The 12,098-nt window shown below is 48.7% G+C and overlaps 2 protein-coding genes across 2 annotated transcripts; both read right to left on the bottom strand.

Moving 5' to 3' along the window:
• Positions 1 to 1,813: 1,813 nt before the first annotated feature.
• On the bottom strand, positions 1,814 to 3,760 carry LOC119330018 (chaperone protein ClpB1-like). The gene is made up of 6 exons (XM_037603126.1): positions 3,346 to 3,760; positions 3,151 to 3,257; positions 2,710 to 3,047; positions 2,369 to 2,627; positions 2,096 to 2,293; positions 1,814 to 1,966 (listed from the first exon to the last, which is right to left on the bottom strand). Exons 1-6 carry the CDS (start codon positions 3,758 to 3,760, stop codon positions 1,814 to 1,816), a joined length of 1,470 nt encoding a protein of 489 aa, XP_037459023.1.
• Positions 3,761 to 5,414: 1,654 nt separating this feature from the next.
• LOC119332914 (chaperone protein ClpB1-like) lies at positions 5,415 to 9,270 on the bottom strand. The gene is made up of 7 exons (XM_037606002.1): positions 9,113 to 9,270; positions 7,143 to 7,786; positions 6,916 to 7,046; positions 6,493 to 6,830; positions 6,139 to 6,409; positions 5,839 to 6,036; positions 5,415 to 5,591 (listed from the first exon to the last, which is right to left on the bottom strand). The coding sequence occupies exons 1-7, from the start codon at positions 9,268 to 9,270 to the stop codon at positions 5,415 to 5,417; spliced, it is 1,917 nt and encodes a 638-aa protein (XP_037461899.1).
• Positions 9,271 to 12,098: the final 2,828 nt, after the last annotated feature.

Genomic DNA, 12,098 nt, shown 5'->3' with positions numbered 1-12,098 from the left:
CCCGGTTCGTGCCTCAAACCGGGACTAAAGGTCTAATCTTTAGTCCCGGTTTGTGGCACGAACCGGGACCAATGGTTGTGGGCCAGGAGCGAGGCCCATTGGTCCCGGTTCATCCCACCAACCGGGACCAAAAGGTCTAAATGAACCGGGACTAATGCCTTAGCCGCACGAACCTGGACCAATGCTCACATTATTCCCGGTTCTAGACTGAACCGTGACTAATGGGCTGAGCCGGCCTGGACCATAGCCCTGTTTTCTACTAGTGAGCCTTAGACAGCTAGATGTTCATAATGCGTCTCTTCATGGTGTTCTAGAAGAAGATGTGTACATCAAGCAACCTCATGTGTTTGAAGATAAAAATAAACCTTTTTCATGTCTGCATGCTTCATAAATCTTTATATGGGTTGAAACAAGGCCCCAGAGCATGGTATTCAAGGCTGAGTTTGAATCTTCAAGCATTGTCACTGCTTCATCCATATAAAGATTTATAAAGCATGCTCTGGGGCCTTGTTTATCTATACCAAACTGCAAATATCCATTTTTATTCTCATATATGCTAATGATATCATTGTCACTGCTTCATCTAATGAGGCAATAAGAAAGTTTCTTAAGGATTTAGGTTCTGAATTTGCTCTAAGGGATTTGGGAGATTTGCATTTACTTTTGGGCATTGAGGTTAAGAATAATAATGGCCTTCATCTATCTCAAGCCAAATATGCAACTGAGTTGTTGAACATGATTGGCATGCAAAACTAAAAACCTTCAGCAACACCATTGTCTAGTTCAGATTCTTTGTCACTGACAGAGGGAGAACTCCTGGATCAGGAGGATATCACTAGTTATAGAAGCATAGTTGGTGATCTTCAGTACTTGACCCTTATTAGACTTGGAATTTCATTTGCAGTTAATGAAACGTGTATGTTTCTTCATGCACCCATCACATCTCATTGGACAGCAGCCAAACGAATTTCGGGGTATGTGAAGAGCACGTTGACTCTTGGTCTCACACTCAGTAAATCATCATCTACTATTATCAGTACATTTTCTGATGCTGACTGGGCCGGCTATGTGGATGATAGAAGGTCCACTGGTGGGTTTGCTATATTCTATGGATCAAATTTAATCTCTTGGTGTGCAAAGAAACATGCAACAATTTTCAGGTCAGGTACAGAAGCAGAATCCAAAGAATTAGCAAATGCTACAACAGAAGTTATTTGGGGCCAATCTATATTGAGAGAACTTAGAATTGTGCAAACACAACCTCCTTGTCTCTGGTGTGATAACCTTGGTGCTCCTTATTTGTCTGCCAACCCAGTTTTCCATGCCAGGACCTAGCATATTGAGATACATTTTCACTTTGCCAGAGAATGAGTTGCAAATAAATTGTTAGAGGTCAGATTTATTCCTTCAAAGGATAAGTTTGAAGATGGATTCACAAAAGCATTGCCTACTAGAAGCTTTAAAGAATTCAGACGTAATCTCAACTTAGTGTAGTTGTGATAAAGGTGAGTGTTGTCAATATTATGTAACTCACGTATGTATGTCACGAGTCATTGTTTGGCCGTGGTCACACATGTAGACTAGGGGTAGTTGGGGATTTTCCAGTTTATCTTCTTATCTCTCTATTCCTCCCGTGTATATCTGTAACCCACGAGACTTGGCTCTCGCACATATCAATAAATACATCACGGCTCCTCTGTACAGGAGTTGAGACTCTTCATGATACTTTGAAAATCACATCGCTACATAAGAATGGTACTTCTGGTTCTACAATACTTGGTACAATACTTTGAAAATCTACCATCTCCTTGTTCTACAATACTTGGTACTTCAACCCTCTCTTATCGTCACTGGCATCTATGGAGATCGTTGAGCCTTTACATGCTTCTCTATTAACTAACATATTTGAAAGAATTATCATCACATGCTTTCGTACCCACATCTTTATATTCCTCGCACCGTGCACCTATGAGCATACAAGAAGGATGCATGGGTTACCAAGTCATACAAACAAGTCCTGAAATAAACATTTTCCGTTAAAAACTAGATATTACATCTTTCTTGTGGTGTGATTGTAGTAAGTAGCTATGCTTACCATATCGTGTGATTCCGACAAAATGACTTCCATGGCGGCATCTGTCACAGATAGAGAAACACATTTATTTGCCATCATGGCAACAATACTCTTCATTTGAATGTTCACAATTTCCCTCAATTTGTTGTGTGAAAGCGGCTCAAATATCGCAATCTCGCTTAATCTGTTGATAAGATCAGGCTTGAAGCATTTCTCAATCTGCATGAATAAGTATTATATGACGATCAATCACTACGGACTTTACAAGGGACAGTATGGGTCTGATTTACATACCTCTTTCATGAGAAGATCACGTGCATTTTCCATCGCCACTTCAGCTGATAGGTGCTCTGATCCTAGATTTGAGCTTATAATAATGATTGTATTCTTGAAATCTACATCTCGTCCTTTGCCATCAACCAACATACCATCATTGAGGAGTTGAACAAAAACCTTGAGTATTGAGGGGTTTGCCTTATCCACCTCATCAAAAAGGATAACACTATATGGCCGGCGCCTGACAATCTCAGTGAGTTGTCCCTCTTCTTCATAGCTTTAGGAAGTTAAATTAAAAGGTGAGACATGATGATGAAGCATAAAAAAGAATACACTTGCAACAAGTTTACAAGTCAAACCTTCGAGGTCCTCCAATGAGACGCGACAAAGATCCACTCTCAGCATATTCAGACATGTCAAAATGAACTAACATTTTCTCATTACTAAATAGCTTCTCGGCAAGAGCTTTAGCAAGTTCTGTCTTTCCAACACCAATCGAGCCCAAAAAGAGGAAAGAACATATCGGTTGACCTGCTTTATCAATGCCGACCCTAGAACGTAGCACTGCTTGTGCAACCAAACTAAGTGCTTCATTCTGTCCAACTACTCGCTCATGAAGTCTATCTATTAGACGAGTCAGTTTTTCCTCCTCTTGATCAAGTGTAGTGATAGGAATTCCAGTCCACCGGCTCACAATCTTCATACAAGATTAGAAAATGGTAACTCAGAGCATAATAATGAAATAGTAGAAGCTACTGAGACATGAGATGAATGACCTGTGTGACATGGCCGGGACCAACCAGTATCTCCCCCGGTGCATTTATTTCTCTTTGTTTGCTTACACGCAACTTTACCGCAGTGCACGCCTCGTCCATGAGATCAATTGCTTTATCAGGAAATATGCGACCTGGAACAAAAAAGTTCACAATTTTCTTCAAGATGCACCAATTTAAAAGAGTAGACCAAATAATTTCTCGACGATTTCACAAACGTACCGGTAATATAACGGGCAGCAAGCTCTACAGCGGCAACAAGAGCCTCGTCGTCGATTTCCACGCCATGGTGCTCTTGGTACTTCTGCTTCAGCCCCCGCAGGATGGCAATGGTCGTTTGCAAGCTCGGCTCCCCGATTTCAACCTTTTGGAACCGCCGCTCGAACGCCACATCCTGCTCAATATACCTGTAATACTCCTGAGAGGTGGTAGCACCAATGCAGCGGAGGCGACCACGGGTCAACGCCGGCTTGAGGATGTTGGCGGTGTCCGCGGTGCCGCTTCGATCGCCTGCGCCAATGAGCATGTGCATCTCGTCGATGAAGAGGATCAATTTACTGCCTTCGTCCTCGGCCTGCTTGATGGCCTCCTTCAAGCGCTGCTTGAACATGCCGCGCAGGGTGGTCCTGGCGATCATCGCCCCGACACCGAGCACCCCGACGCGCGCTCCAACGAGAAGGTCGGGGACCGTCCCGGCAGCAATGTGTTGGGCTAGGCCCTCGACGATGGCCGTCTTGCCGACTCACGCGGCTCCGACGAGCGCGGCGCAGTTCTTGGTCCGGCGGCAGAGGATGCACACAGGGTTTAGCGATTGATTACTTCACACCCGGAGAAACCGAAAACAAAATGAACTTTTTTCACGTGCACACAAGGATTTGTTTGCACATATAATTCTCACTAACTTTAAATGCATACTATTTTTTCCCGTGGCAACGCACGGGCATATGTGCTAGTTAGTTCTTATAGGAGGTAGCACCATGTGGTCAAAGTTTCGCTGCTCCAAGGGGAGATTATTCGACCTAACTTTTTCATAACAAACCGAGAAAAAAAACTGCAACCCAAACAAGATATTTTTGTTTCTCTGGCACGACAACAAATGACCATATCATATTATGGAATCAATTTGTGTCATATTATTCTTGATGTTTTGCCTGATGTGTGAACTATTCCACGAGGGTTGTGAGACCTTTTCTATTTACCATGCACATACTGAGGTCGTAGTTCGTCATATCGTCTCCTTGCCTAAGAATCACATATCAACAGCATGGCTTGGCTTTTCTCAAAATACACGGCATTGCTTGGCTTTTCTCAAAAATACACAGCATTGCCTGACTCTTTAGTAACAAGTGACACTTGTCTTACTAAAAGTTGCTACAATACCTTAATTAGGGAACAAATTGAAAAATAGAGAGCTAAAGTACTCGTCAAACTATCATGAACTATTTGTACGTTTGCTTCCTTGCAAAAAAAAGAACCTTTTTGTTCGACACCTTAGGCGTTTTCAAATGCCTTGCAGTATGGTGCCAAGGGCGGAGCTAACATGTATATCGTCTTTAAACTAACGAAATACTCTTGCTTTGATCCTCACGTTCTAATCCATGATTTGTTCACATCGTGATCAATAGTAGACTGACAAAAGATAAATAGAGATGTGGACTGAAACAAAGTGTTCAACGCTTCTCCTCAGCCTAGGTAACTAATGGGCTTCCTCTTCTTCCCTCCCCGGTCATACACGTAAGGCGGATGATGCTCCTGTATGGTGCACCGTGGCGTTCATCTTCCACCCAGATGCCGCCACTTGGCCCAAAGGGTGTATTGTTGCGCCGGGTCAGCAAGCACGCGCGGAGGTCGGTCTGCAAACTTTAGTTACTTGATCCTGGGAGCAGTGGCTTGTGAAGGACAAACACTTCCACTTCGCCATGGGCAGCAGATACTTGCCCGATTATGCACCCAAAAAGGATTGAGTTGTTGAGTCAGCTCAAACTGAGGCTTAACTGATTGGTTTAATTTCTATTTTTATTTACAGAAAAAACCGTTAACATGCATTTGATCATTTCCTGCCTACTGAAATATAAATCTAAAGCAAACATAATAAACTATAAACCTGGGTAGATCAGTAACAACCCACATATTTAGTCCAACATGTCAGCTGCCGCTATATATTCATGTTCATCTTCTTTTTTCGTCTTGTTATAGGAGTGACTTCTACAACATATCTTATTTTCAATAAAAAACAACATTATCCCCAGGTGGTTCAACCTCCTTTTCAAAAAAAAACAATATATCTCCCCTCACGGATCTCCCATCTCCTGCTCATTCAGGACTTGATACTTCAACCCCCTCCTATCATCCCTAGCATCAATGGAGATCGTTGAGCCCTTACACACTTCCCCATTGACCAACATATTTGAAAGAATTGCTGTCACATGCTTCCACATCCACCTCTTTAAAGGCCTTGCGCCGTACCCCTATAAGCATTCAGGAACGATGGGTTAGGGAGACATATAATTTCTTTATTAGTCAATTCAACTTGCCCACTAGCCTGAGAATGATAATGTGATGCTACTCTATGGTTTACATCATATTTACTCAAAAGAGCCTCCAATAAGTTTTTTTCATTTTTAAAACTGGATATTAGATCTTTATGTTGTGGTGATTGTGATAAGAAGCTATGCTTCTCGTAAATAAAAAAGAGATAGAAGAAGGTATGCTTACTGTGTCATGTGATTCCGATAAAATTACTTCCAAGGCGGCATCAGTCACACATAAAGAAAATCCCTTATTAGCCATCATCGCAACGATTCTCTTAATTTGGATATTTGCAATCTCCCTAAGTTCGTTGCGTGAAAGCGGTTCAAATATTGCAATTTCACTCAGTCTGTTGATAAGACTAGGCTTGAAGCATTTCTCAACCTGCATGAACAAGTATTATATATGATTATCATTCACTGATGGCATTTTTTTGTGAAAAATCATCGATGAGATTACAAGGGAGATAATTTGGGATATACGGACCTCTTTCATGAGAAGATCACGTGCATTTTCCATTGTGCTTTCTCTGGTCAGTCCATTTGACAGGTGCTCTAATCCTAGATTTGAAGTCATAATGATGATTGTATTCTTGAAATGTACATTCCGTCCTTTTCCATCAATCAACATACCATCATCGAGGAGTTGAGTAAAAACATTGATAATCGAGGAATTTGCCTTATCCACCTCATCAAAAAGGATAACACTATATGGTTGGCGTCTGACTTTCTCTGAGAGTTGTCCCTCTCCTTCATAGCTTTAGTAAGTGAAACCAAGACGTGAGGCATGATGATGAGGTGCCAAAAAGAAACACATACGCAAAAAGTGTACGAGTTATACCTTCGAGATCCTCCAATGAGATGCGACAACGATCCACTATCAGCATACTCGGACATGTCAAAGCGAACTAACATCTTGTCGTTGTTAAATAGCTTCTCGGCAAGTGCTTTGGCAAGCTCTGTCTTTCCAACGCCGGTCGAGCCCAAAAAGAGGAAAGAACATATCGGTTGATCAAATTTATCAAGACCTACCCCAGAACTTAACACTGCTTGCGCAACCAAGTTAACTGCTTCATTCTGGCCAACAACCCGCTCATGCAATCTATCTATTAAATGGGCCAGCTTTTCCTCGCCTTGATCAAGTGTGGTGACAGGAATTCTAGTCCATCGGCTCACAACCTTCAAACAGTATTAGAAAATGGTAATTAAGAGCATATAATAATGAAATAATAGAAAGTATTCAGAATATGTGATTAGGAATGACCTGCGTGACGTGAGCTGGACCAACGACTAGCTCGCCCGGTGCATTTATTTCTCTTTGTTTGCTGGCGTGCAACTTTACGGTAGTGCATGCCTGGTCCATGAGATCAATTGCTTTATCAGGAAATTTACGACCTGGAACAAAACAAAATCCACAATTTTCTTCAAGATGCACGTATTTACAAGAGTAATACTAATTCATATCAATTCTCGACGATATGACAAACTTACCAGTAATATAACGGGCAGCGAGCTCTACAGCAGCAACAAGTGCCTCCTCGTCAATTTTCAAGCCATGGTGCTCTTGGTACTTGTGCTTCAGCCCCCGCAGGATGGCAACTGTCGTTCGCATGCTCAGCTCCCCGACCTCAACCTTTTGGAACCGCCGCTCGAGCGCCGCATCCCGCTCAACGTACCTGTAATACTCTTGATAGGTGGTAGCACCAATGCAGCGGAGGCGACCACGGGCCAACGCAGGCTTGATGATGTTGGCGGCGTCCGTGGTGCCGCTTTGATCACCTGCGCCAATGAGCATATGCATCTCGTCTATGAAGAGGATCAATTTGCCCCCTTCATCCTCGGCCTGCTTGATGGCCTCCTTCAAGCGCTGCTCGAACATGCCGCGCAAGTTGGTCCTAGCGATCATCGCCCCGACATCGAGCACCCCGATGCGGGCTCCAACGAGAAGGTCAGGTACCGTCCCGGCAGCGATCCGTTTGGCAAGGCCCTCGACGATGGCGGTCTTGCCGACTCCCGCGGCTCCGACCAGCGCGGCACAGTTCTTGGTCCGGCCGCAGAGGATGCAGATGACGCGGTCGATCTCGTTGTCGCGGCCGATGACCGGATCAACACTGCCGGCGTCCAAGGTCCTCAGTCTGTAGGGTCGCCGAGGCAGCAGATCAGCCGTGGGGTCAGACGCTGCAGTACCTCCACGCCGACCAGCACAAAGCAGCGAAAGAGACGATCAAGGCCACGTCGTCCGGCTGCACCTGCACCATGTTTGGCGTGCCGAAGAAGTAGAAGAAGAAGCAGCGCAGCGGAAGAATAATTCTTCTTTTCGATTAGGTCAATGCGCTGCCGATCGATGTATGTCACCGTGCGCACAAACCGAGTAGGCGTACGTGTTGACGCAGAGCTCGACGGCCTATTTCTGGGGATACTTCCGTAGCGATTCAATCGATATATATGCCGCTGGATCGATTCCACACGGAGCGATTTATTGCAACCGGAACGTGTCGCTCCTGTGCTCTTATTTCCTTCTGATTTCGTATTTCGTAGTTGGTCACATATACAGAGTATAGGACCGAACTATATAGCTAACCTATATAGCAATCTAAAGCGCCGTCCAGGCGGCTTGGAACCCTAGCTGCCGCCAGGAGGCCAATCTTCCAGCACCGTCCTCCGGCGGCTCCCCTCCACCGGCGACGTCGGTCATCGGTGTTGAAGGCAATGCAACTCTCGATATATTGATCGGGTGCACGGTGCACGTATATATGGGTACAAGGGCAGCCCTCAGCCTCATCTATACAAGGAAACTAGAGGCGGGGCCGGTAGGAGATTATCCTAACAAATACATGCACATATATGTTCAACCCCCCCCCCCCCAGAGTCGATACGTCACCAGTGACGCATAGACTAGACCGGAACTCCCCAAATGTAGGCGTCGGTAACCCCTTCATCATGACATCGGCAAACTGCTGAGCGGTGGGACATGTAGAACGCGGGCGCGCCCAAGAGCCACCTGCTCTTGCATGAAGTGAATATCGAGCTCAATGTGCATCCTGCGACGATGATGAACGGGGTTGGCGGAGAGGTAGACCGCAGAGACATTGTCACAGTAGACAATGGTGGCCTTCGGGACATCAAGAAGCAACTCCTAGAGAAGCTGTCGGAGCCACGAGCACTCGGCGACGACATTGGCCACAGCATGATACTCAGCCTCGGCACTGGAGCGGGATACCGTGGGTTGTCGTTTAGACGACCACGATATGAGCGAGGGCTACAGGTAGACGCAAATAGCCTGAAGTCGAGCGGCGTGTGTCCGGGCAGGCAGCCCAATCGGCGTCACTGTAGGCGACCAGGTCAGTCGAGGGCGAGGCCGTCAACGTAAGACCCAGAGCCGTGGTGCCGCGGATGTACCGAAGAATCCGCTTCACCAGGTTCCAGTGAGTGTCGCGAGGGGCGTGCATGTGGAGACACACCTGCTGGACGGCTGCAGGTCCGGCCGAGTGAGTGTCAAGTATTGGAGAGCGCCGACGATGGAGCGGTAGAACGCTGCATCTGGCGCGGGTGAGCCGTCGAGCGCAGAGACCTTGGCCTTCGTGTCGATAGGCGTGGGGACAGGCTTGCAGTTAAGCATGCCTGCCCGCTCTAGAAGGTCCTGTGCATACTGCTGCTAGTGAAGAAAGAACCCATCGGCGCGTCGTACCACCTCAATGTCGAGGAAGTAGTGCAACGAGCCGAGGTCCTTAATGGCGAACTCAGCGCTGAGGCGAGCAGTATGATGGCGAAGGAGCTCGGGCGAGGAAGCCGTCAGGATGATGTCGTCGACATATAGGAGCAGGTAAGCGGTCGCCGGAGCCTGGTGGTAGACAAACAGCGAGGCGTCGGAGCGAGTAGCCCGGAACCCGAGCTGCTGCAGAAAACCGGCGATCCGCCGGTACCAGGCGCGAGGGGCTTGCTTCAACCCGTACAAAGAGCGGGAGAGTAGGCACACATGGTCAGGCTGAGCCACGTCGACGAAGTCGGTCGACTGCTGACAGAAAACCTGCTCCGAGAGATGGCCATGCAAGAACGACCACGCGAATCGTGCCTGGTTTGACAACCGGGGCGAATGTGTCGGTGAAGTCGACTCCAGCGCGCTGCCGAAACCCGCGGACCACCCACCGAGCCTTATAGCGCTCGAGAGACCCGTCAGGGCGAGTCTTATGCCGGAAGACCCACTTGCCAGAGATGACATTGGCATGGAGTGGCCTCAGGACAAGCTACCAGGTGCGGTTGCGCACTAGCGCGTCGAACTCCTCCTGCATCGCCGCGAGCCAATGCAGATCGCGATGTGCAGCTCGAGCGGACGACGGGAGAGGTGACGGCGCAGACGTCGAGGCAGCGAGGAGGTACTCATACGCAGAATAACACGTGTTGGGCCGGTGAATACCGGCGCGAGCACGAGTGACCATGCGGGTGTCCGGGGTGGTCGGCGGGGTCGGCGGCGCAGCTGATGAGGCGAACGAGGCCGGCGATGAGGCAGGCGAAGAAGCCATCGAGGAGCCAGGGTCAGGCGCAGGGGATGCGCTCGCTGACCGGGCTACGGACTCAACGGGAGTTGGGGGCAGCGTGGCCGCCGGCAAGGAGGCAGCCGGGCCGGCGGAAGCCGTCGAGGAGCCCAGGTCAGGCACATGGGATGCGCTCGCTGACCGGGCTACGGACTCAACAGGAGTCGGAGGTGCCGTGGCCGCCGGCAGGGGGGCGGGTCCGACACCGCGGACCCAGAGCGAGGCCCAGGCGTGGCGGGGGAGCCGAAGCCAGGGGAGGCCCACGCGCTGCAGGGGGCCTGAAGCCGGGAGGGGCCCCAAGCGCAAGTGAGCGGCCTCCCCTAGGGGCACTGATAGGCACGGGTGACGATGGCGAGTCGGCCGATGGCGGTACCTGGTGAAAGGGAAAAGACCTCTCGTCAAAGTAAACGTGTAGTGAAGTGAAAACTCGGTGGGAAACTGGATCATAGCAACGATAACCTTTGGTGTTTGGTGGGTATCCGAGAAAGATGCATGCCACAGAGCGAGGTGCGAGTTTATGAGGAGTAGTGGAGGCCTAGGATAATAGAGACACCCAAAAACACAAAGATCATCATAGGAAGGTGGGCTACCAAAGAGGAGATGATGTGGTGCAAAGTTCCCACGAGCACGACTCGAACGAATGTTGATGAGGAGAGAGGCGGTGGAGAGAGTGTCCGGCCAAAACCGGGGCGGGACATTAGCGTGGAAGAGAAGAGTGCGCACACAATCATTTAGGGTGCGAAGGATCCGTTCGGCGCGACCATTTTGTTGTGAGGTATACGGGCAGATGAGACGAAAAATCGTGTCGTGTGTGGCAAGGAGAGTGCGAACCCCGACGTTGTCGAACTCCTTCCCCTTGTCAGTCTGCAAGGCATGAATGGGACGCCCAAAATGTGTAGCAACACAGGAGTAAAATGTAGTGAGAACGGAGAGTGCATCGGATTTTCTCCGCAACAGGAAGGTCCACACTTAGTGCGAAAAATCATCAAGTATGACAATATAGTATAAAAAATCTGTATTACTGGCAACAGGAGATGTCCACAAATCACTATGAATCAACTCAAATGGATACGACGCCACTGATGAGGACGCGCTAAACAGAAGATGGACGTGCTTGCCGAGACGACAAGCATGACAAGTGTGATCATCGGTTTTATTACACGTGAATGAAAAAGTCCTAAGAATATGACGAAGGGTGGCTGGGTTCGAATGTCCCAGCCGAGCATGCCAAAGGTCCACCGTGGCGGAGAGAGCGACCGAAGAGGATGTGGAAGCGGCGGTGGAGTTCACCGGGTGGAGGCCGTCCGGGCTGTCACATCGATGGAGCACGGGTATGGGCGTCCTTGACAGAAAAACCCTCTTCGTCAAATTCAACAGTTATACGACTTTCACGTGTAAGGGAGCGAACGGAAACAAGATTAGTGACTAACTCAGGTGAAACTAAGACATTAGACATATGAATAGGCGTAGAGTTAGATGGAAAGGAACCATGACCGACATGAGTAATGGGAAGGGAAGACCCGTCCCCAACAGTGATACGACATGCAGTAGAAACTGGAAATACGGAATTGAGGTTACCAGGGTTGGAAGTCATGTGGGTGGTAGCCCCGGAGTCCATATACCAGTCACCGCCTCCGGTGTACATGTTGGGTGTAGGGGCGGAGTGAAGCGCCGCAAGGAGAGCCGGATCCCAAGGGGCCGGCAGGAGTGCGGCAGCCGCGGCCGGAGGGGCGGTGTAGCCAGGCATGGCCGCGGCGGCGTACGGAGGTGCCGCGACGGGGTAGCCACCCGGGGCGGCGAGCAGCGCCTGATGCACACCGGGGCGGGGGCCGAAGATCCCAGCCGGGATGGGGGCCCGCGGCACGGGATCGTGTACGCATGGACCACCCCCATCCAAGGGTTGGTCACGGCGGCC

The sequence above is a fragment of the Triticum dicoccoides genome, chromosome 7A (assembly GCF_002162155.2).
Source record: "Triticum dicoccoides isolate Atlit2015 ecotype Zavitan chromosome 7A, WEW_v2.0, whole genome shotgun sequence".
Taxonomy (NCBI): domain Eukaryota; kingdom Viridiplantae; phylum Streptophyta; class Magnoliopsida; order Poales; family Poaceae; genus Triticum; species Triticum dicoccoides.
The sequence above is the reverse complement of the archived record's forward strand: the minus strand, read 5'-3'. Positions and strand labels throughout refer to the sequence as shown.

Excerpts from the sequence above, each read along its gene's own strand:
- LOC119330018 (XM_037603126.1), bottom strand. The coding sequence starts at position 3,760 with ATGATCGCCAGGACCACCCTGCGCGGCATGTTCAAGCAGCGCTTGAAG. Across the intron at positions 2,628-2,709 it reads CTCATTGGAGGACCTCGAAG|CTATGAAGAAGAGGGACAAC; the intron begins GTTTGACTTGTA and ends AACTTCCTAAAG. Across the intron at positions 2,294-2,368 it reads GTGATCTTCTCATGAAAGAG|ATTGAGAAATGCTTCAAGCC; the intron begins GTATGTAAATCA and ends TTATTCATGCAG.
- LOC119332914 (XM_037606002.1), bottom strand. The coding sequence starts at position 9,270 with ATGCTTAACTGCAAGCCTGTCCCCACGCCTATCGACACGAAGGCCAAG. Across the intron at positions 7,047-7,142 it reads CGCTGCCCGTTATATTACTG|GTCGTAAATTTCCTGATAAA; the intron begins GTAAGTTTGTCA and ends GTTTTGTTCCAG. Across the intron at positions 6,037-6,138 it reads GTGATCTTCTCATGAAAGAG|GTTGAGAAATGCTTCAAGCC; the intron begins GTCCGTATATCC and ends TTGTTCATGCAG.